Genomic DNA, 25,076 nt, shown 5'->3' with positions numbered 1-25,076 from the left:
TTTTTTTTTCCGGGCAGCTTGTCAGGGAAGATTACACAGAGTTGAAACAAGAAGCGAGCGACCTGCAGGAATATTCGAACGCGAAACTAGACCGTGTGACACGCTACCTTGGTGTACTTGCTGATAAAACCCGCAAGCTAGGTAAATGACCAGTACTTTATCTATGTTTGTATTTAAATGTACAACTTTATATTTTGAGGCTTGCTAGGCCAATCCAGTCCAACCCAACTCAACCCAAATAACGCATAGCCGCATGCGTCTAGGAATTCTTAAAGTGATTATAACTTTATCTTTTCTCAAAAGCCCCAACATTTTTTAAAGATAAGTTGTAATACCCTCGAGAGTGCCTAAAAACGTGCGGCTATGCATTAAGCATCTTGCGATGCCTTTTGCGCTTCATTTTAATTAAAGTAGGTTAATAAAGTTTAGATTTGATATAAAATCTTATCGCAATTATTTGTTTCAGTATCTTGTCCTTAAATCCACAATGATATTTGAGAAATCAAAATTGAAGACTTAGTTAAGAGTCTATTTTTGTACAATTAAGATGCTTATTATTGCTAACTTGTTTGTGTAAGAAAAAAAGATTAATCTTTATTACTATGAATTATTATATTTCAACAATTGTTCTTCTTGTATTTTTTGTTTTATGCATATGATTGCCTTGCTACTACTATGGAATTCAAGTAATGTGTCATCATTAATAGTATACCATATTGGAAAAGTTCAGTAGACTAACTCCCAATGCCCTGTTCCACAGATAAAAGTACATTACTAAACTCTATTAAAAAAATCTATTAATTGCATATTCAAGTATTACGAATTTCTGTTTGCTTCTTCAGGAAAAATGATAATTTACGGATTAAGATAGGTAATTGAAATTTTATCTTGTTAGAAAGTTCAACTTAAAAGTATTTTATGCTTCATTCTTTTCATTCCCTCTCCTTTTATACCGCTTTTCTAACATGACCTTTTGGAGTGGGAAACAGTGTCAAACACATGTAAGTTATAAGCTTTTTGCACATTTTGTCTTGACTTCTGTAATAGATGGATTAACAAAAAAGACACAGATGCAACTTGAAGTTAGTTCACAACTTTTTATATGTTTAATCAAGTTTCAAAGCCTTTGAGGAAAGATCACTACTGATCTTGTACAGCTGAATTCTTTTTATCTTTTCTTTTGTCTTGTCCTGTCCTTTAGTCTAATGAGTTTTGGTTATGGTGGCTTCTGATTACCTAGCATTCTGATCATATTTTGCATATCTGTTTTCTCTCTCTGCTTATTCAGATCAAGCTGCACTTGAAACAGAAGCTAGAATCTCACCCCTGATATTGGAGAAGAAAAAGTTATATAATGACTTATTAACTGCCCAAGGTATTTAGTTATCTACGCTCCTGGCTTTATTATTCTAGTTTCCAACCTTGTTACTTAAAATGGGCATATACAATTTCTTTTGATAAGTAAGAAAAATAAGCATATACATTATCACTTGCACACACATGTATTCTCAATATACATGAACTGTTCAAATCTAGAAATAAACTATAATCTAGTCTGGGGAAAAAGTCTTTCAGTACTATGGCAGAAAATGTTTATTGCCTTCAGATAGGCGTAGTGATATATCAGATATGTGTATGTAGTGCATAAAATATATACATGAGGCCTTATAATTTTTATTTCAGGAAACATAAAGGTGTTTTGTCGTGTGAGACCTCTTTTTGAAGATGAAGGTCCATCCATTGTCGAATTCCCCGATGATGTTACTCTTCGTATCAGTACTGCTGATGATAGCGTAGATAATCCGAAGAAGGATTTTGAGTTTGACAGGGTTTATGGACCTCATGTAGGACAAGGTACTGGGGATTTACCTGTTTCCTTTCTGTACTAGTTCTTGTACGAGTATGTAACTTTAGTAACATTTTTAGTTTCTCTTTGTGCAGTTGAACTTTTTAGCGATGTTCAGCCATTTGTTCAGTCAGCATTTGATGGATACAATGTGGCTATATTTGCTTATGGGCAGGCACACTCAGGAAAGACCCACACTATGGTCTCTCGATCATCTCTTTACTTCTTTTCCTTCTCTTCTCTTTATCTGTTTATTTTGAACAGTGTATGCATTTCTTCTCTTTATGCATTCCGGCAAAATGCAATGGTAATCTGCTTTAAGCTGGCCAACATTTAAATGCATAAGATCTTATGAAAACTTCCCGTTAGGAGGTTAGTTTTCAAAGCTTTGTATATTTGGTTTTGGTTATCGAAATTCAGTGTTGACAGTGTATTTCAGATAAAGTTTAATAATCTAAGTCATGTTGAGCGATGATACAATTGGGACACATTGAATACTTTTGGCCTTTACGAAAGTTTTGATCTTCCAAATACCCATTTAAGCTGTTGGTTTTCTAACTTTGCCCCCTTCGTGCAGGAAGGATCCAGCCACGATCGTGGTTTATATGCTAGGTGTTTCGAGGAGCTCTTTGATCTATCCAACTCTGATGCAACGTCTACATCCAAATATAATTTCTCAGTTTCCATTTCTGAACTTCATAATGAACAGGTTTTATTGATGTCATGTTTATCTTTTAGATTTAATTGCTTTCTCACCTTCGGCATTCTTTATGATGATCCTTTGAGGAATCCATATCTGAAATTTCTGATGTTAGGGCTTTCCAATTACTGCAGATGCGAGATCTGCTCATACATTCTGGAACTGATCTGCCGAAGGCTCGCATGGGATCATTGGATTACTTTGTAGAACTTCTGCAGGAGAAAGTTGAAAATCCAATGGATTTTGGCAGAGTACTCAAATTGGCTTTTCAGAATCGAGGAAGCGATACGTCAAAGTGTAGAGTTTCTCATCTGTATGGTCTAGAACACTTTCACATTGGTATCTGTGTGTTGCAGTTGATCCTATGCTTTTTCTCATCTATGTTTTATAATGTCACCTTTCTGATCGCTTAATGGTCTACCCATGAGTTAATCTGAAGTCCTCTAAGCAAGCTATCCGTGGAAAATTGAGATATTCTGTCATAAACTGTTTGCAGTTCTAGAAACAACTGTGTTTTTCTGCTGAATACAATTATGTTTTTCTTCGTAAAAGCACTTCAACAGAAAAAAACAGAATTGCGTTTTTCTTCATCAAAAAACAATTGTGTTTCCGTGTTGAGCATGTTCACATTCAAATGGTGCTTTTATTGGGAAAATAGACATGCTCAACATTACAACATATATTTTACTTGATCTGAGGTATCATTAGAGTTGCATCAGTTTGTACACTCATTCTACTCATGACATAATATATTATTGTTATAACCCTGATTTTCATATGTTAAGTACTGAAAGGAAAGAAAGAAAGAAAGAAAGAAAAACAACTCTGTCTCTATTATGTCTCTGTATGACTGTATCTGTGCTTCTTGCAAGGCAAATGCAGTTTCTGTTAGTCAATATGATCCATGTTCTTTTGTCTAGCTGTTCTAATTGCTAGGAGAAAAATATTGATGTGTTTTCCATTTCTTCTAATTATATGTTTCATTGGTCTTACATTCTCAGAATCATCACAGTACATATACATTATACCAACTTGATCACTGGAGAGACCTCATACAGCAAGCTGTCTCTTGTTGATTTGGCTGTAAGTGAAAGTACTGTTGAAGAGGATAGGGGGGAGCATGCAACAGAGTTGCTTCATGTCATGAAATCACTTTCTGCGTAAGTGGTTAATGTCAATTTTTTTTTAATCAATAATACTTTTATTCTCAACCCGTGCATGTTCACTTCCCATGTCTAGGACATAGTGGTATGGAGTTTATGATGTATTTGTTGGATCACGAATGTTTGGTGGAGCAGTTTGCATTTCTGGTTCCATGAATGACCTTCTCTTTGTTCTCAGTCTGTTTCCATTTATGAATTGAAACTCTGAATGCCTTTGTTTAGCTGATGACATTCATGTGATAGTTCTTAAACCAGAAATCAAATATTTGCTTTTTACAACCTATTACATGTTTTATTTCTCAATTTTTATACATGGAAGATCGCTGGGAGAGTTCTAAAGGACAATGCTTATAGGCATGGAAGCTTAAAACAAAGAGGATAGTTGGTCCCACATCAAGCATGTGGCAAGAGCTCCCTAAGTTGCTCGGACACAGGTGCGGGTATTCGACACGGACGCGGATCTAGAGGCTGGATCCTTCGAGATATAAATTCTATGATTCGGGGATATGGATCCTAGTACGGATACGGGTGCGGGGATTCCTACTATAAATAATTCAAAATAATAAAAATATCTCTAAATTATGAGAAATTTTGTGGAATACTTACATATAGCTTATAAAATGTGAATTTCTTTTTTATTGTCAAGTTGTAGATAAGTAAATGATTGATTTCCTAGATAAGGTGTGCTATTTTCTTCAAATTTACCCTAGTTTTGGTTCTGATTTCAGGAATCAAATTGTATATCGTCTCTAATATTTTCGTCCGTCGTGGTCAAAGTACCCAAAATTGTTTGACCAAATTCGGTACGGATCCCATACCCACACCCATACTAGTGTCGTGTCGACACGGGTGCGGCACCTAAACTGCCGTGCCGGAGGGGGCTGATTACATTATAGCTTTTGAGAACATAGTTGGGCGAGGAAAACCAATTTCTTAAAATTTGTTTCTAAAATGATGCTTGTGAAATGCACCCAAGGGTGTGGCCTAGTGGTCAATGAAGTGGGTGAGAACCATGAGGTCTCAGGTTCAAATCCCAGCGGAGGCAAATACTAGGTGATTTCTTCCCATCTATCCAAGCCTTGGTGGATAGAGTTACCTGGTACCTGTTGCTGGTGGGAGATGGCAGGTATCCCGTGGAATTAGTCGAGGTGCGCGCAAGCTGGCCCGGACACCACGGTTATCAAAAAAAAAATGATGCTTGTGAAATAGTAATAATTTGGGTAATACCCTCATGAAACAATTACCAAATGATAGAAAAAGAAAACTGTGATACTGTGTTTTAGTGATCTTTTTCTGTATATATACTCAGCTTTGATACTGACATGCAGATTGGGAGATGTTTTGAATTCCTTGACATCAAAAAAGGACATTGTTCCATATGGAAATTCAGCGCTCACCAAAGTACTTGCAGACTCACTAGGTAACTAGTTGATAATTATACTGGTCAATATGTTCTTTAATACTATTTTGCCATGTATTGTTCAATATTTTGTTTCATGTTATTCAATTTTGTGATATTGGTAATAGTAATATAAATACATGCATGCAGACATACACATACACGCGCACACACACACATGCTTATGTGCAGCTGTTTCTGCTTTAGTAGTATTAGTTTGTTTGTTTTTTGTTATTTTAAAAGTCGACCTGGGTCGTTTGCGTCGCTTCTTCTAGAGATTACTTGTAAACCACTGTTTCTTTCTCGTGGTTAGAAGTAGGTCTCAAGCTATATGACTTGGTAATGCTCACGGACTAGAGCTTGACACACTAGACAAGGTCATTTTCTTCTCTATGGTGAAGGGCTCTACCGTGATATTCTGTTAACTGATCTTCAGTGAGATTGGAGAGCTCTACTTAGTGTGCTTTTAGGTTGACAACATCTGCTTATCTTTTTATACTCTTCTTCTGTATGACTAAAACTAAATTATTATATATGCTTACTTTATAGCCACCCCAACTAACTAGCTTTGGATTGAGGCGTCGTTGATTAATTGAGATTTGTATTATTGTAATTTCTTATTAACTTTAGATTTCTGCTGTATCATGTTGGGATTGGAAATAATTCTGGAAATCCAACTATCAGATTCTTATGACTGGTGCAACTATCTAAAGCTTAAACATTAAAAAGAAAAGTTTTTGAGGACAGTTCCTGTGAGATATAAAAGAAACTGCAGCTCAAATTAAAGCCATAAAAAATTTGGGGGGGGGGGGGGTTCATGGGACAACTGTCTTTGGCTAGGAGCTTTTAAGATCTTTATATGATACATATATTTCATATCTTTCAACATGGGACACCATTACATTTAAACATGTACCAATTCTAATCATATACTCCCTCCATCCCACTTTATGTGGCGGCGTTTGGCTTGGCACGGAGTTTAAGAAAGAAAGGAAGAATTTTGAAACTTGTGGTCTTAAACAAACCATAGATATCTGTGTGGCTGTAAATCAATTCATTTAGGGTGGAGTAGGAATTCTAAAGATAAATTGTTTCTATATAAGGAAAGGTGACATTTTTTTGGGACTGACTAAAAAGGAAAGAGCGCCACATAAACTAAGACAGAGGGAGTATATCTCAACGCCAGAAAGATGGACTGTGGATACTGGGAACAAAGAACGAGACTGTTGCCTCTGGTTTTCCGAAGCATTAGTTTGTCACCTAACAATAAAGAAGATGACATAGTGTATGATAATTGAGATATGTATATTTGGATCTATCCACCTTACATTTTATCATAAAATTTTGTGTTTGGCTGGATCTACCATGGCTTGACCAAATAAAAGGGCTTTCTGAAGAGTGCAATTTCTGTATTCTGCCGTTGGACTTGCTTTGAGCAAGAGCCCTTGGTAGCAAGTACCTACTGCTTTTCAGAAAATGCTTCTTTATTCCAAGATGCTATTATGCTTTCTTGATAAAATGTATTGGTCCAACAAACTATCCCGAGGATAATGTAACACTTTCTTTAACCCTGCATTCTTTACTCACTTTAACCCTGCATTTTTTCTCCTAGAGCTGTGACTTGAGTAGCCCAAGATTCGGAACTCACTTAGTGTGCAAGTTGGTGAAGATATAATTAAGTAAATTAAATTTTCTCTCTCTAGTAACTTAAGCTTTATATAAGCTATCAAAGGAACAGAGGCAGAGCTGGAGGACTATCCCACTGCATATTCTGGACCATTTGGAGTGAAAAGAACACTGCTTGTTCTGAAAACAAAAGAAATCACATTTCTAGAATAAAGAATTCTTGTGTGCATAACTTGTCTTTTTGGGTGAAGAGGTGTTTATTAGAGAAATATGGATCATCATTATATGGAATTTTTGGATCTGCTATGGAAGATGTAATTGGAGGTTCTTGTGGGTGATGTCTGTTTTTTATGTAATCATGTGTACCATTTTAGCCTCTCTACTCCTCGGGGCAGGGGTAAGGTCTGCGTACACACTACCCTCCCCAGACCCCACTAGTGAGATTTTACTGGGTCGTCGCCGTTGTTGCATCTGTACCATTTTGGTACTTTTATCGATAAAACCTTACCTTATTAAAAAAGAAGACAAAAAGCTTTTATATGAGATGGCCACACAATTCAACACGGTATCTGTGGAGGGTCCTGAGTTCAATTCCCAATTCCACGTGCTTGGTTCATGAAAAAAAATCAAACCTGCACGTGTTGGGAGTGTTGAAGATATAATTAAGTAAATAACAGTGTGCTCTCTCTAACAGTTTAAGCTTTTAAATGAGATAGTCACACAATTCAACACAAGTGATGCTTACAATTTGAAGCTGCATATTGTGCGGATTAGTTGATAATCGAAAACTAGATAAGTCGCTTACGATTTCTTTGTCTGCCATCTGTGTTTGCATCATGGTGGAAAGAGTTAAAATCTTTTGCCTTACTGTATCTTTTGTAAGTGCAACACCACCTCGTAGATGTTTTAACTTTCGTTATTCTGTTACCCCTTGTACTGTTTATTTGCAGGCTAGATACCTCTAATGTCTTTTCTTCACTTCTTTTTGCAGGTGGAAGTGCAAAAACACTTTTGATTGTTAACATCTGTCCAAATGCTTCAAATTTGTCTGAGACGTTATCGTCCCTCAGTTTTTCTGCTAGAGCTAGAAATGCCATACTAAGCCTTGGGAATCGAGATACAATCAAGAAATGGAGAGATATTGTAAGTGTTGATTTGTCGACCGTGGACAGTCAAACAGGACTGGTGGATGATCCAAGTCCTTGTTCATTTGTTTGCTGTTGCAATGCTTTTTTACTTTGATATAGATGTATCTTACGTGGTGACATTCAGAAATTGAAGTTTGATTCACCCGCAAATTCCAAGTGATCTGTGGGTTGTGAATGCATACGGATATGACACGGCCTCTTGACTAAATAATGGATTTTACTCTTTCCCTTTTGGTAGGCCAATGATACACGCAAGGAATTCTATGACAAGGAGAAAGAGATTATTGATCTGAAGCAAGAAATAGTTGAGCTAAAACAGGAACTGAAACAGGCCAATGATCAAGGAGTTCTACTCTTCAATGAAGTTCAGAAGGCATGGAAAGTTTCTTTTACACTACAGTCAGATTTAAAGGTTTGTGACTATACATGCTCTTTCTTGTTGTTGCCCGTTCTTTTTCATTATTGATCAACTTAAACTTCCGTATATTTTGTTTCCTCAATTTTTTATACTTCAAGGTGGTTCTTGTTAGGGCAATAGAAGAGTAAAGATATTATTTCTGTGCTATGAAAATTGGACTTATCACTAGTTGGTTGCATGCGTCTCTTAAGAGATTGTGGTGCTATTTTTGTTGTGTGAAATTTGCAAACAATTTACTTTATCTAAGAGAAAGTGTGTATGGCTAACTTTTCTCAGGAAAAGTGTATAGGGTTAACTATTTTTAGGGTCTATTGAATGATATACACTTACTTAGCGGGGCTTTTGGGTCTTCTACATTCTACCGGAGACACTTACCTTTTAGTCTGCCCTACGCTGTTCTCAGCAATATAATGGTGCATGCTCTCTCTCTCTCCCCTACCCAACCGGGGGTGGGGGGTGGGGTGGGGGTTTGAGAGGCACACTAAGGAGCTTAAAGATATCTAGTGAGACCCACGTAAATAGTTGGAGCTGAACTTCCACATATATTTTACATCCCAGAGGGGCTATAACTGGAGATACCCTTTTTTCCGGTACAGAAGTTCCAATAAAAATGGACAAGAAAATGAACCTCTCCTCAACTCATGGTCAACTTTTTTCCTGTGATACAAGCAAAGTCTAAGCATAAGCACTTCTCAACAATTTAGAAGGCCTATGTTAAATGGACCTTGGGCCTAACTCAACTCCAAAAGCTAGCTTATGAAATCCTCAAGACCATATAAGGAGACCAAGGACCTCAAATCCCACCAATGTGGGACAACTCAACACCTCCTCACTCCCAGGCCTGCAAACTGGAGCGTGGACAACATAAATGGGGGTCCAACATCGGTAACAATAATTGGGATGAGCCTGGCTCTGATACCATGTTAAATGGACCTTGGGCTTAACTTAACCCCAAAATCTAGCTTATAAGGTGCGGATTGCCCAAGACCATTTAAGGAGACCAAGGACCTCAAATCCCACAGATGTGGGACAACTCAACAGCAACCTTGATGCCTTTTCAAATTTCCAAGTTCCCTAAAATGTGTGTATATACGGAGACGTGCTGTCTTGAAAAAAATGTAATATCCTTGCGTGCCTATATCCTATGACTGAAAACATACTAAATTCTGCACATTTTTCTCCGTCAGAGACTGCAAGCAGACCTTTGTTTTTCTTTTGTTCTTCTTCTTCCTTCAGCTTTTAGGATTTTACTAAGATATAAACATCTAGACACAAACTGATCAGTCTCCACCTTGCGTAAAATTTGGCCTACAAAGACTGACCATCTAAGTTGATCTGACATGGCAGTTTAGGTGCCGCACCTGTGTTGACACGATACTAGTATGTGTGTGGGTATGGGATCCGTACCGGATCTGGTCAAACAATTTTGGGTACTTTGACCATGACGGACGGAAAAATTCGAGACAAAATACAATTTGATTTCCGAAATCAGAACCAAAATTAAGGTAAATTTGAAGAAAATAACATACTTTATCTAAGAAATCAATCATTTACTTATCTACAATTTGAGAACAGAAAATAAATCCACACTTTACAAGCTATACGTAGGTATTCCACAAAATTTCTCATAATTTAGAGATATTTTTATTTTTTTGAATTATTTTTAGTCGGATCCCCGCACCCGTATCCGTACTAGGATCCGTATCTCCGAATCTTAGAATTTACATTTCAAAGGATCCGACCTCTAGATCAGCACTCGTGTCGGACACCCGTACCCGTGTCCGAGCAACTTAGCAGTGACCATACGCAGTGTTTTAAAAAGCGATCGCTTTAAGCGAGAAGCCGTAACTTTTTCCTACCTGAGGCGACACGACCAGCAAAAGCGATCACTTCAGCCGAGGAAGCGCGAAGCGACGCTGAAGCGAGAAGCGCAAAATCGATCGCTTCTGTCGAGAGGGTTCAATTTTTTTAAAAAAAGTCTGGGTCTTTTTTTTTTAATTATACAAAACAGACCCCAAAGTGAAAGAGACCATTTCTTTCTCTTCTTCCCAAAATCGAACGTTAGCAGCAGCTAGCTAGTGTTCCATTCCAGCCTCCATCGAGAAAGAGACCCCCAGGTAGTTTTTCTTCTTTTAATCTTCTTTCTTCTTCTTCTTCTCCTTTTCTCTTCTCTTTATCTCTCTTGAAGTCTCTTCTTTCTTCTTCTTCCCATCCAGCCGTCTGCACAGCTAGGGCATGCGCTGTTTTTTCCCCTTTTATTCTTCTTATTTATTAATTTTTATGTGTATTTCAGTTTATAAAATTAATTATTATATATATAATAATTTTTATGTGTATTATGTTTTGTGTATTTCAGTTTATAAAATTAATTATTATATATATATATATATATATATATATATGTTATATTTTCAGTTTATTTGATTATGTTTTGTGTATTTCAGTTTATAAAATTAATTATTATATATATATATATATATATGTTATATTTTCAGTTTATTTGATTAATTTTTATGTGTATTTCAGTTTATAAAATTAATTACTCCCTCTGTTTCAATTTATGTGAACCTATTTGATTGGGTACAGAATTTAAGAAAAAAAAGAAGACTTTTAAACTTGTGGCATAAAATGGGGGACACAAATTTTGTGTGGCTATAAATCATTGCATAAAAGTAAATTGTTTCCAAATATGGAAAGGGGTCATTCTTTTTGGCACGGACTAAAAAGGAATATGTTCATATAAATTGAAACGGAGGGAGTATTTTATATATATATATATATATATATATATATATATATATATATATATATATATATATGTTATATTTTCAGTTTATTTGATTATGTTTTATGTGTATTTCAGTTTATAAAATTAATTATTTTATATATATATATATATAATTAATTATTATATCTTAATATTGATTTTGCTTGTCCTATGGTTTATGGAGGATTTTGTGGTACCTACTTTTAAGTTTTTAAATTGAACTTTTTGATTATTTATATTGTCTCTTTGCAAGGTTTACATTATGTTTTTTAAGAATTGCGCTTCACTCCAATGAAGCATGCGCTTCGCTTTTGAAGCGAGGCGAGCCCCTGTCGCTTTTTTGCACTTCTCGCTCTCAAAAGCACTGACCATACGACACCTTCATCATTATCCTACCTAATCAAATTAGCCACTAGCTAAGATTAAGCAGAGTACTCTTTATGTCACAATTCTCTCCTAGTCTCCTTCTACCATAAAGTATGATTTAGCACCAATTATGCTCCTTCAAAGTTCAAATTCTTTCAAGTAAGCTCATTGCCATACCTTTTTTTTTTTTTTTTTTGATGAAGTAAGATAATATCATTGAAATGGCATCAGGAGGATGCCAAATTACAAGAATATAAATTATGTTAGCTCCCGTACAAAAGACAAAAAACACTGTAAGCTCTAGTACAAGAGTACCTATGCTATAACTAGGGAGCTAACAAAATCCAAAAAAGTGTCTACCCTATTAACAGGGGAAAGAAAGTTTCAACTGAACAAACTAACTAAACATCTAGCTTTTTGGGAATGTGTTGGAGTTGATATTCCATCAAAACATCTGCCATTTCTTTCCTTCCAAACAATCCAAAATATGACTGCTGGGATCATTCTCCATATTCTTTTGATGGCTTTGTCAACTCTCCAAAAAATCCAGCTAATATAGGCTTCCTTGATGGTGTGAGGCATGATCCAATTTATACCGACATTAATTCCCTTATGTTGGTACACCTGGGTAGAGGACCAGCTTTTGACTTCTATAACTTCATGTGCATACTCTGGATATGTGAACCGTATCTTTCTTTTAGTTGCCATTAGTGAACCTAACCAATTTGAGGGACTTTCTAGTAGTTGACATGGAATATACCGTGTTAAAACTACATATTTCCCTAATCCAACAGAATACAGTTCAGGCTTCCTCTATCTGTGCAGACTGTAGACTTGTGGTGTTCTTCATAATGCACAGTGGTGCTTGACTATGCATTCTTGCTCTAGAGTTCTACATATTATACTGAAAATCCTATCTTTTCAACATCGCGTAGTCTAAGATAGGGAAAACAATCCCATCCCATTGTCAGTCTGCAGAAGCCAAGAAAACTGAACTAACAAATTATTTGTATTGAGAAATTTCTTTGCATTGTGACAAAAGGTGGAATCTGTTTTTCCATAAACTTGATCATCTTTCTTTGGCAAGATCAAGACGAGAACCAAAGATGAATTTAAATGGTCGACATGGTGGTGTCTGTTACTTGGTGCTGAAGAATTCTTTTTTACGTGTTTGGGGATAAGGTTTCTCATTGTTTATGTCATTCTTGTGATGTCCAATCAAAGTGATGGTTGCAATAATTACTTGGTCCGCGTTATTTATCGTACGACCGAACTACTCAATAATTAAAAACCTGTAACTTGTCCTGCTGATGTTACTGCTATTACATGTTCTACTCGTATTCTTTTATATCATCAGGGAAAATATTGCTTCTGAAAATATATTGGTGCACTATCTCCGAATATAATAATTTCTTTCCTCTGTCAAACTGATAAAACTCAAACCTTATGTCAAGTCCGGAAGCATGTTATTAAGAAGCTCCTGTGTTTTCCCTCTGATGTAGGCTGAAAATGTTATGATTATGGATAAACTTAAAATAGAGAAGGATCAAAATGCTCAAATTAGAAATCAAGTAGCTCACCTCTTACAGTTGGAGCAAGAGCAGAAATTGCAGATACACCAACGTGATTCAACTATTCAGATGTTGCAGGTTAGTTGCTTAATATACAAATTGCCTTTTGCTCTGTTAGCCGTCTGGTATAATTATAGATGTTATCTTGCTCCATTATTCCACTCATTGTTGCATACTGCTTGCTAATTTCAAATTGTTGCTAATACCTTTCTCGGCCTTTTGGCTAAGATCAAGTGTAGTATATTCTTATTAGTTTAATACATGATACGATATTAACTCCAATTTTTAGGGGGAAGGTCCATCAAGGTAGCTTGCTACCTGGGCCTTTCGCGTGTCGCTCGGTCGTTGCACTATATCCCAGGGCTGACGCACCCCACCAAAACAAAAGAAGTTCAAATTGTTATTACGTCAGCCAACAATGGAAAAGGGAAATGCCTTAAACCTATCATACATTTTTCCCTTGAGGCTGGGGGATTATGATCCATTACGATCTTAGACAAAAAAATACAAGGGGGTTATGATATATGTAGACAGCAATGAAAACATTTAAGAAAGAACTTCTCAAACATTTTAACTGTGCAAATTGACTCAGTTCAAGATGCTTGGAAGCTTTCATGTCAAGCAGGTTACAATTTACTTTTGTGCAGGCTCATCCCTGTATGCTAGAGAAGCTATTTTTCTGCAACTCAAACTTGAAAGAGGATATCATTGCCTCGGGCTCACTGTTTTTAATTTTGTGATGGATGCCTATTCAGTCAACATTTGATAGTGTTATTTTAGTTTCTGCAAGTTTACCTGCATGATGATATTTCTCGCATTTTCTGCGGTTTATTCATTTTTTTGATAATGTAAACGGTATTTCACCTCTTATTTTGTGGTAGAAGATATACATATTCCTGCTGCACATGATTCTGCTTGAAGTTTCTGATCACAGCTATATCATAGGCCAAACTGCAAGCTCTTGAATCACAGTTAACTGAGGCAGCACGTGCCAGTGAGGCTAGGTTAAAAGATGGGTCAGAGTCGAGATCATCAGACCAAACTGGTTTGAAGTCAACAAGGGATGACATGGACTCAATAGCTGTTACCAAGAGGCTAGAAGAGGAACTTTTAAAACGTGACGCACTTATTGAGGTAGCATATTCAAGCTGACTGTGTATAAAGTAGTATATGCTTTTGTATTCTTTAGTTAAATTTTGTTGAAAGGATTGACAACGAGGATGATCAGGCTTTGGTCCTTGCATAAGTCTTTCTGGGCCACAAATATGCTTACATAAAAGAAATTTTATCTATACGTTCAATTAGTATCTTCCAGAAATGGAACTCTGAACCTTTTGGGCTTTTTCCTGGTTAGATATATCCTGCTATTCTTTTCAGTCATTAATGTGTCTTTTTGACAGAAATTGCATGAAGAAAATGAGAAGTTATTTGATCGTTTGACAGAGAAAGCCTCTCTAGCTGGATCAACACAGGTAACCATGGTGTCCCAAGTATTTTTCTCGGATGTGCTAGGGTGTTTATTCTTTAGTTCATTTGTTCCTTACTATTGAAGTGTGTGACCATCTCATCTAAAAGTTTAAGTTAGAGAGGGCACGTTTTTATTTTCTTAATTATGTTTTCAACGTGCCCCCTTACGTGCGGACCTAATTCTTTTTGATGAGCCAAGCACGCGAAAATTCTTTTTGCTAATGGGTGGCAGTGAGACTCGAACCCATGACCTCTATCTGCTCCGATAGCATGTTGAAGTGTGTGACCAACTCATCTAAAAGCTTAAGTTGTTAGATATGGCACACTTTTATTTCTTAATTACGTCTTCAACACTTACAATGTTATTTTCTCTTGATATGATGGGCTGAATGGACTTAAAGGTACTTTATATTTATTTAGACATCATTGATGATTGGGAAGAAAACCTGGGATTGAGATTTAAAATTCTCCAAAGAAAACGGAAGTGGCTAGGAGTTCTATACAACTCGGTAAACCCATCATCTAAAAGATAAAATTTTGTCTTGAGAAAGAAAAAAGGGTACTATTTGACAGATTTACCTTACTGGAAAATGGTACCAAGGAACAGAGTGATATTGATTTGTGGGAAAGAACAAACCGAATATATCCTGCATAATGATGTTTAGCCTGACCGGGAAAATGAAACTCCTTTAGTTGCCTATCAGATGTCTTGGATACCATAGTAATCATGATTTGAGATTTTTTGCAATGAATTGAATCTCTCGCTGGTGTTCAATAATCATCCTTGGATTTGAATCTTAAGATTTCTGGTATTAGTCACTTGTAATTATCATGTGAATGTATTTTACTTTTGTGTATTTCTGATCATCTATGCTAAACTGATAGATCGTGTGGCTTGAGCATTTTGCTCTTGGTGAAAGGGTGTGCTTTAGTCTCATCTAGCTGTTACCAATAAATCTCCTCCGTGCCCTTTCTGCAGGTGTCTAGTCCGTTACCAAAGGTTCCAACCGCTCAGGGTAGAGAAACTGGAAGGTGTACATTGTTAATTGATTATGCATTTTCTGATTTCCTTATTGTTTCTCTACTTTCATGGTTCTTAACATCTTGCTTTGTGGGTAACAGAAATGATATCAATGTCAAAGGACATGCTACAGATGTGCTAGCATTGCCATCACCGACTGATAAGACTGATAGCACTGTTGCTTTAGTTAAGTCTGGTGGTGAAAAGGTCAAGACTACCCCAGCTGGCGAATATCTTACTTCTGCATTGAACGAATTTGATCCTGATCAATATGATAGTCTTGCTGCAATCTCTGATGGAGCAAACAAGCTTTTGATGCTGGTAGGATTAAGAATTGATTTTTTATTTACCTTTTTGCTCTCTGGAGTACGCATTAGGTCTTCATAGTCTGTCCAGAATATGCTCTATTCGGAGTCTTTATGGAAACATCAAGCTCTATACTCATTTTTTTAGCAACTATTTAGAAATCAAGCTGGACTTCTTGATCGGAAAAAAAAAATCAAGCTGGACTTGTTTAAGTATGTGCCTTGATGTCAAAACTAGAAGTAATTCTTTATATCTGTATCAAACTGGATGTTGTCAAATATTTGAATTGATATCAGGTCACTTAATCTTCTCTGAATGATGGTGTGATGAAATCAGCTTCAATTTATTCTACAAATAACTGACCACTTTCTCTGAAACTACTAATGTACTCTGTCCTGCTATAACTACAATGTTTTGGTCTTCATACAGGTTTTGGCAGCAGTCATCAAAGCAGGTGCCTCTAGGGAGCATGAAATACTTGCTGAAATTCGAGATGCCGTCTTTGCTTTCATTCGTAAAATGGAGCCAAAGAGAGTGATGGATACCATGCTTGTTTCCCGTGTTAGGATTTTGTATATAAGATCCTTGCTTGCGAGGTCGCCGGAGTTGCAATCTATAAAGGTAACAGATTCTGGGTGTTCTTCTAGATGTTATTCCAGTGAATTTCTGTGCTGCCTTTATTTGACTGTCAAAAGCAACTGCCAATTGAATTATCTAGGTTTCTCCTGTTGAGCGCTTCATGGAGAAAGCTAATAGTGGGCGAAGCAGAAGCTCTAGCCGTGGTAGTAGCCCTGGCAGATCGCCTATTCGTTATGATTCAAGTAGGAATGCACTGGTTGATGCTGCACATATTCAAGGGTTTAAAGTAAATTTAAAGCCAGAGAAGAAATCGAAATTATCATCTGTCGTACTGAAGATACGTGGTATTGATCAGGTGACTTATATGAATTACAAGCAATGTGCCTGTCCCTTTTCCCAGTCTGCATCTTTTTTTGGTAATGTTTGGTTTATCTATTATCTTTGTATTTTGTCTGGTAGAGGAATGAAATACTTCTTCAGTAGTTTGTGTTGGTAGCTTCTGTTTTCATGGTTTGCATAGGCTAGTGTCGCATTTAGTATGATCCTAGCCAATGGCTAGCTAGATTTCAAGTTCCATGAATTGAAACTTGAAAGGATGAACATCATCTTCGATTCTAGTTCTGCAAATCAGCTCTCAGTGCTTTCTCGTTCCATCTGGTAGTGCACTCACGATATTGTTCGTCCAGAGCACCATCTTCCTTTTAAAAACAGCCAATCTCTGCATCATTTCATAATATTGTTTGATGCCGTGTGAACATGGGGTGATAGTGAAAGTGGTTCTTCACTTGGTACACTAAGCTAACCCTTTTGTTCCTCTTGAATGTGGTAACTACCAGCACTTTGAGACTAAATATGCAGATTTTTTTTTTTTAATCAATTTTCATGTTTGGCTGGCCTAGTACTAATTTAGAAAAGCTCTATATGAGTAGGCAAATATACAGGATACCAATACTGAATTAGATCTTGAACTGAAGCTAGAGTTTGGACAAACGAATTAGGGGCTTGATCACATGTTAGTTAAGCCAACTTCAAAAGTCAGGTACTTGTGTTGGTGGAGGTAGCAGGTACCTGGTGCAGTAGTCAAGGTGCGCTCAAGCTGGCCCAGACACCATCATTATTAAAAAAAGTTGATCGTGTTGCTTGTATTATTTTGATTTATTTATTTGTTATTTTTTCCCTCTCCTGTCTCTAGCTTTTTATTTGTGCATGTTAATCTATTTAACATTTAATTGTTAATGGCTTATGTGACTTAGATTTAATCATATAGGACATACAGAGGCAGCATGTAACTGGTGGAAAGCTTAGGGAGATTACTGAGGAAGCTAAAAGTTTTGCGGTTGGGAACAGAGCTCTTGCTGCTCTGTTTGTACATACTCCGGCTGGCGAGCTTCAGCGCCAAATCAGAAACTGGCTCGCCGAGAACTTCGACTTTCTTTCTGTCACTGATGACACAGTTGGTGGAGCGACGGGTCAGCTAGAGCTTCTCTCTACTGCAATAATGGATGGATGGATGGCTGGACTAGGTGCTGCAGTGCCCCCTAACACTGATGCACTTGGTCAGCTCTTATCTGAATATGCAAAAAGAGTTTATAATTCCCAACTCCAGCACTTGAAGGTACTTCCATGTGATCTTTGGATTTTACTCCCTGCATCTCATACTACTAACCTCTTGCTTTTTGCCTATGCCTATTTGCTTGAACCCTTTCAATGAGAAACTTTTCGTTGGGACATTCAGACTGTATACAAGAGTTGTGCATTATATCATCTTAATCTTCAAATGACATCTTTCTATTTGCTTCTACTTCTTTTGCATTTCGAGCTATTATATTATCACTTGTCTTAACTAAGGATAAAGCCCAAGCGTTGGAGGGGCGGTTGTCGGCTATGGGAGCTTGGAGGAGCAGTGGTGACGCGAGCACTATGTGGTCAGCGACAACAGACTGTATTAGGGAGGCTACGAGAGAGGTGCTAGGGGTCTCGACGGGCGTCTCTGGTGGGCACAAAGGAGACTGGTGGTGGAATGAAGTGGTCCAAGGTAAAGTGGAAGCAAAGAAGGCGGCGTACCTGAAGTTAGTTGGGAGCATAGGTGAGGAGGAGAGGCGAGTGTGCATGGGGTGGTATAAGGCAGCTAGGAAGGATGCTAAGCTGGCGGTCACAGAGGCTAAGACTGCAGCTTATGGTCGTATGTACGAGGAATTGGGGAAAAAAGGTGGGGAGAAGAAGTTATTCCGGCTGGCCAAGTTGAGAGAGAGGAAGGATCGTGATTTGGACCAAGTGAGATGCATCAAGGACGAAGATGGTAGAGTATTGATTGGAAGATGCCCAGATTAAGAGGAGATGGCAGACTTACTTTCATAAACCTTTGAATGAAGAAGGGGATCGGGATATTGTGCTAGGCGAATTGGAGCATTCCGAGAGTCACCGTGACTTTGGGTACTGCAGGCGTATCGAGGTTGAGGAGGTCGTGGGAGCTATGCGTAAGATGAGTAGGGGCAGAGCGACCGGGCCAGACGAGATTCCGGTGGAATTTTGGAAGTGTGTGGGGAGAGCAGGTTTGGAGTGGTTGACTAGGTTGTTTAATATTATTTTTAAGGGGAAGAGGATGCCGGATGAGTGGAGGTGGAGTACGGTGGTTCCATTGTATAAGAACAAAGGTGATATCCAGAGTTGTAACAATTATAGGGGTATCAAATTACTGAGTCATACCATGAAAGTGTGGGAGAGGGTGGTTGAAGCAAGGGTGAGGAGGACAGTGTCTGTATCCGACAACCAGTTCGGGTTCATACCGGGTCGTTCGACTGCAGAAGCTGTACACCTTGTTAGAAGGTTGGTGGAACTATACAGAGAGAGGAAGAAGGATTTGCACATGGTGTTTATTGACCTAGAGAAAGCGTATGACAAGGTTCCTAGAGAAATTCTCTGGAGATGCCTGGAGGCAAAAGGTGTGTCGGTTCCGTACATTATGGCGATTAAGGACATGTATAATGGGGCTAAGACTCGGGTTAGGACAGTAGGAGGCGACTCTGAGCATTTTCCGGTTATAATGGGATTACACCAAGGTTCTGCGCTCAGTCCGTTCTTATTCGCCCTGGTGATGGACGCGTTAACACACCATATTCAAGGGGATGTGCCATGGTGCATGCTATTCGCCGATGACATAGTTCTGATTGATGAGTCGCGAGCCGGTGTTAACGAGAGGCTGGAGGTTTGGAGACAAGGGTTTCAAGCTGAGCAGGACGAAGACGGAATACCTGGAGTGTAAGTTCAGCGCTGAGCCAGGGGAAGTGGGCGTGGATGTGAGGCTTGATTCGCAGGTCATCCCGAGTAGAGGCAGCTTCAAGTACCTTGGTTCGGTTATCCAGGGGGGAGGGGAGATCGACGAGGATGTCACACACCGTATTGGGGTAGGATGGATGAAGTGGAGGTTAGCATCTGGAGTCCTGTGTGACAAGAGAGTGCCACCGATACTCAAAGGTAAGTTTTATAAAGCGGTGGTTAGACCGACCATGATGTATGAGGCTGAGTGTTGGCCCGTTAAGAACTCACATATCCAGAAAATGAAAGTAGCAGAAATGAGGATGTTGCGGTGGATGTGTGGGCACGCTAGGATAGATAAGATTAGGAATGATGATATTCGGGAGAAGGTGCATGTGGCTCCCATTGATGACAAGATGCGGGAAGCGATGCTTAGATGGTTCGGACATGTTCATAGGAGAAGCCTAGATGCTCCGGTACGGAGGTGTGAGCAGCTGGTTGTGGAGGGCACGAGAAGAGGTAGAGGGCGGCCTAAGAAGTATTGGGGAGAGGTGATCAGGCAGGATATGGCGAGACTCCAGATTTCCGAGGACATGACACTAGATAGGAAGATGTGGAAGTCGAGTATTAGGGTTGTAGGTTAGGAGGTACTTGAGTCGTGCCTTACTTCGTACCATTGTGGGACTAGCCATGTAAGGTTTTTGTCTAAGATAGCTAGTGGCAATGTTGTAGCTTACTATTTCGCTTTTCAGTGCATGTCCTATTTACTAGCTATCGCTTTTTCTTTGCATCTTTCTTCTAGATTTCATGGTGTTCCTATTGTTCTTATGATTGTTGTGGTGATACTATTATTTACTAATATTGTCTCCTTTGCATCCTTCTTCTGGATTTCATGGTGTTTTTATTTATCATATGATTGTTGTTGTGATACTAATATTGTCTCCTTTTTGTCCTTTTGCCTTTTTTTTTTTTTTTTGAGCCGAGGGTCTTTCGGAAACAGCCCCTCTACTCCTTCGGGGTAGGGGTAAGGCCTGCGTACACACTACCCTCCCCAGACCCTATTAGTGGGATTTTACTGGGTTGTTGTTGTTGTTGTTGTTGTTGTCTATCCCAATTTAATTATCATAATCTGTTCACAATATACTATTTTTACTTGTTTATCTTTTAGGGATGCTAAGATTTTTACTATTAGTATTATTATTGTAAGGCTACATGTTCATCTCACCATGCAGCTTTTGAACTTTCTTCGACGAATTGACATACAAGCTTTTGAATTCTTCTCGAAGAATTGATATACACTAATCATTACATTTTTCTTTATAATTATAACATTTATATTGTTTGTCATGTGAATCCAAATCTTGAAGCAGTGTACTAATTTTGGCTTACGATCTGTTAATAGTGACGTAGGGAAGTTTTAAGTTAAAGAAACTGCTTGTCAGCAATACTCTAATGTAATGGGTATAGGTTTTCTTATTGATTTGGATTATGCTTCTAAGATCAGTATGTGTTTGAGTTTGAGTTAGCTTGTATTAGTCACTTCTGTTGTTTGCTTGGTGTGTAAAATGATTGTTTACCTATGTCTTCTGTATTCTCTTTGTTTTGGAAGGAGTGGTGATTTGTGGTTTTGAGCTATTTTTGATCTGAAATTCCTTCTTAGACATGATGGCAGCTTCTGAACTTTAAATATGATGGGAAAAATAATAAATTCTTCCTCTTCCTCTTCCTCTTCCTCTTCTCACTCTTTCATCCCTTGGCACAAAATAAAAGTTGGAGGGGCCACCAAAACTTTTCTCTTTCCTGCTTTCTCCCTGACAAGTTGGTATTCGCATGTCTATGGTTGCCAAAGGCGGAAGAAGCTTGTTAGTGAAGATGTCATCTGCTTAGAAGTTCTTGACTTAATAATTACTACGCAAACACGAGGATTTGGTCCTCCACGTGAGACATAAGAAAAATCTAGAGTTGTATCCAATCTTACTAAAAATCTAAAATTTTGCCTGAATGGGCTCTTGGTGGGCAGCTTTTGCTCATTCGTGGGTGGTCTTATCAGCTTATCCTCACTTATCAAAGAAACAGCATAGCTTTAGCATGGGCTACTGAACACTTTTAACTCAGGGCAACTCTTTCAAAGCCATATTTTACCATTTTATCAAGTAGTGCAATTTGCTTGCATGTATAAAGCTAAATCTTAAATTACGACCAGCTTATGCTATTTGTTCCTCTGGCAGCTATTGGAGGAAAAGGTTTCCTGAACTACGACCCCCCCCCCCCCCCCCCCCCCCCCAAAAAAAATTTAGCTTATCCTCACTTATCAAAGAAACAGCATAGCTTTAGCATGGGCTACTGAACACTTTTAACTCAGGGCAACTCTTTCAAAGCCATATTTTACCATTTTATCAAGTAGTGCAATTTGCTTGCATGTATAAAGCTAAATCTTAAATTCCGACCAGCTTATGCTATTTGTTCCTCTGGCAGCTATTGGAGGAAAAGGTTTCCTGAACTACGACCCCCCCCCCTAATTTGGGGGTAGGGTTGGGGGATAAAAAAAAAGAAGAGGAAAACACACTGCAGTGTTTGTCCAGCACACTCTTAATATGGATTAGTTAGTTTTAATAGCTTACAGTTTGTCGTAGTGTTTTTATACAGTTTTAGACAAGAAAACTAGATTGGATCTATTTAGGGGATCTCTTTTGCCTTGTTTCCTGCTTGTGCTGTTTTAATTCGATTCTTTATCAGGACATTGCAGGTACACTGGCAACTGAAGCAGCAGAAGACTCTACACAGGTGGCGAAGCTGCGTTCAGCTTTAGAGTCTGTTGATCACAAAAGAAGAAAGGTGTGTTAGTAAATTGAATTGCTACTTTTAATAATATATGTAATCTCCAAGTGATACTGATCTTATTGCCCTTAGGTACCGATGAACCAACAAAGCTGTAGATTATCTAGTATATCTACTATCGATCTCTTTTGATTAAGAAAGCCGTATTACATGACATTTTCTTCTATTGGTGACTTAATTAATACTTTGAGTGAACCACAATTGCTCGATAAACTGTAAAGCAAGAACTTCAATGTAAGTCTATTTCCTGAACTGCTGAAAGATTCCATGAGGTGTTAAAAAATTGGGTTGAGGATGATTATCCACAGTATCCTTATGCCTAGGCTACTTAATATCCCACAGCTTGTCATATAAACTCATTATTCTTGCATATAGCATTTTATTTGAATTGAGATGGTTGGCAGGCAAGTATGACTCAGTTACTTTCATAATCAGATTTTGCAACAAATGAGAAGTGATATGGCAATGTTGACATTAGAAGATGGAAGTTCACCAGTTCGAAATCCTTCTACTGCAGCTGAAGATGCCCGACTTGCATCCTTGGTTTCCCTTGATGGCATTTTGAAACTAGTCAAGGTTTTTTATTAATTTTCTAGTCTCTTTCCTCTGCATCTTTTGTTTTTTAATTGTGCTGGTGGATCAAGAGGCAAGACCAATCTGATGAATTAACTTCAACAGGACGTATTGAGGCAATCCTCTGTGAACACCCTCAGTAAGAGTAGGAAGAAAGCTATGCTTGCTTCTCTAGATGAACTTGCAGAACGAATGCCTTCTTTGCTTGATATTGATCATCCATGTGCTCGGAGGCACATTGAAGAAGCTAGGCATGCTGTTGAGGTACATGGCTACTTTAATTTCCCCGGTGGTTGTTTAATATCTGGTGCTTCTCTTTGTCATCCCTGAAGATATGAGTCCAAATGTTGAGATTATTATACAATGTTTTAGTAGCAAATTTTCCAAAGGGAGCCTTGGAGAAACGGTCAAGTTGTCTCCGTGTGATCTATAGGTCACGGGTTCGAGCTGTGGAATCAGTCATTGATGCTTGCATCAGGATAGGCTGCCTACATCACACCCTCTTGGGGTGCAGCCCTTCCTCGGACCCTGCGTGTAAGCGGGATGTTTTGTTCACCGGGCTGCCCGTTTTAGTAGCAAATTTTCATGAGTACTGTAGCTGTGCAGCTCTTCAATTAGCTGAGGAAGGCATGTTTGCTGTTACCTGCTCTGAGGTTGGGTGTAGATGTGATAACATTCTATTTGCTTAAGTGAAAATACTGTCTTTGAGAGACTCACTTGTTTCTAGTTTTGAGTATGTGAGTGGATACTATTGCCAACTGCAGCTGAGCTGTCACGAGTGAATTAATGATACCAGAGCTAAACACTGAAGATAATACTAACATAAATTGCTGAAATGATATGGGAACTATCATTTCGAATTACAAAAATCTAGTCCAACATTATTTGTAGTATATATGAGATGGTCATTCAACTAGGATACTCTTTCTGATTTCAACTAATGTATTTTATCTTGCTAATGATTTTACACAGCCGATTCCTGAAGAGGATGACCTGCTTCATGACACCGTACATGCTTCTCGACATCCTGAGGATGTGGGATTAGGGGGTGAAACTGACGTGGCACAGTGGAATGTTCTTCAGTTCAACACTGGTTCAACAAATCCATTCATCATCAAATGTGGAGCTAACTCGAACTCGGAACTGGTCATTAAAGCTGATTCACGAGTTCAGGAGCCTAAAGGGGGTGAGATTGTCCGAGTTGTTCCAAGACCAACCGTTCTTGAAAATATGAGCTTGGATGAGATGAAGCAGTTATTCACACAGCTCCCAGAGGCTTTAAGCTTGCTTGCTCTTGCAAGGACAGCAGACGGAACCAGAGCTCGGTATTCCAGACTCTACAGGACTCTTGCCATGAAGGTTCCAGCATTGAGAGACCTTGTTAGTGAACTTGAGAAGGGCGGAGTGCTGAAGGATGTCAAATCATGAGAGGTCTTATTACTTTGAAATAGGGTCTTCTTGCACATCTTTCAACTTTATTGAAACAATGCCAGGTTGTATCTCTTGTGCAACAATGCTTCAAGTGTGCTGATTATTTCAGTTGTGTTGCCTACTTGGCCTGTAATTTTGTTAAAAATACGCGGTAAAGTTGCCCCAATTTTCAATTTTGGGTTTCAAGTTGTGTATAGTTGTATCATGTGTAACATCGTGTAACATGCGATATCCATTTGTAACATTGTGTAACATGCGATATCCAGCTTTTTATTCATCAGAAATGTTCCTTACCCTATTGTTATAGAGCAATTCTGCTTGCTGCACAAGTGAAACAGATGGAAGCAAACCAACTTTGCTCTCAAGATATTCATTCGCCAAACTGGCAAATTACTCCTTTGTCTTTTCAAAACATCAAATTTGTGTCTTTGATTGATAGTTAAATTCAAATATTCATTTCCTTAACCCACTGTTATGTCTACAAACTTCAAATGAGCTCGCATGTTAAATATTGCTAAATAGTGAACAGATTTTGTTCGTTTTATTATTCCTTAACAGTTTTGTATAGGCTATTTCTGCATCAGTCGACTAGGTCTGAAAAA

General features: G+C 38.2%; 1 protein-coding gene and 1 pseudogene across 1 annotated transcript in view; both read left to right on the top strand.

Annotated features, from left to right (window-relative positions):
- LOC104114908 (kinesin-like protein KIN-14B) overlaps window positions 1–24,767 on the top strand; it is a 28,637-nt gene extending 3,870 nt beyond the window's left edge. The window contains exons 2-23 of the mRNA XM_009625454.4: window positions 18–141; window positions 1,289–1,375; window positions 1,684–1,854; window positions 1,942–2,048; window positions 2,424–2,555; window positions 2,681–2,859; window positions 3,548–3,706; window positions 5,038–5,129; window positions 7,726–7,877; window positions 8,121–8,294; window positions 12,936–13,082; window positions 13,950–14,138; window positions 14,405–14,476; window positions 15,451–15,503; window positions 15,594–15,813; window positions 16,228–16,419; window positions 16,517–16,732; window positions 17,645–17,992; window positions 22,369–22,467; window positions 22,906–23,046; window positions 23,149–23,307; window positions 24,016–24,767. Of these exons, the coding sequence (XP_009623749.1) occupies window positions 18–141; window positions 1,289–1,375; window positions 1,684–1,854; window positions 1,942–2,048; window positions 2,424–2,555; window positions 2,681–2,859; window positions 3,548–3,706; window positions 5,038–5,129; window positions 7,726–7,877; window positions 8,121–8,294; window positions 12,936–13,082; window positions 13,950–14,138; window positions 14,405–14,476; window positions 15,451–15,503; window positions 15,594–15,813; window positions 16,228–16,419; window positions 16,517–16,732; window positions 17,645–17,992; window positions 22,369–22,467; window positions 22,906–23,046; window positions 23,149–23,307; window positions 24,016–24,471 (3,669 nt within the window). The 3' untranslated portion in view covers window positions 24,472–24,767. The remainder of the gene's footprint in view (window positions 1–17; window positions 142–1,288; window positions 1,376–1,683; window positions 1,855–1,941; window positions 2,049–2,423; window positions 2,556–2,680; window positions 2,860–3,547; window positions 3,707–5,037; window positions 5,130–7,725; window positions 7,878–8,120; window positions 8,295–12,935; window positions 13,083–13,949; window positions 14,139–14,404; window positions 14,477–15,450; window positions 15,504–15,593; window positions 15,814–16,227; window positions 16,420–16,516; window positions 16,733–17,644; window positions 17,993–22,368; window positions 22,468–22,905; window positions 23,047–23,148; window positions 23,308–24,015) is intronic.
- On the top strand, window positions 13,207–13,381 carry LOC117281123 (U2 spliceosomal RNA; annotated as a pseudogene).
- Window positions 24,768–25,076: the final 309 nt, after the last annotated feature.

This window comes from Nicotiana tomentosiformis, chromosome 5 (genome assembly GCF_000390325.3).
Source record: "Nicotiana tomentosiformis chromosome 5, ASM39032v3, whole genome shotgun sequence".
NCBI classification, from domain to species: domain Eukaryota; kingdom Viridiplantae; phylum Streptophyta; class Magnoliopsida; order Solanales; family Solanaceae; genus Nicotiana; species Nicotiana tomentosiformis.
The sequence above is the reverse complement of the archived record's forward strand: the minus strand, read 5'-3'. Positions and strand labels throughout refer to the sequence as shown.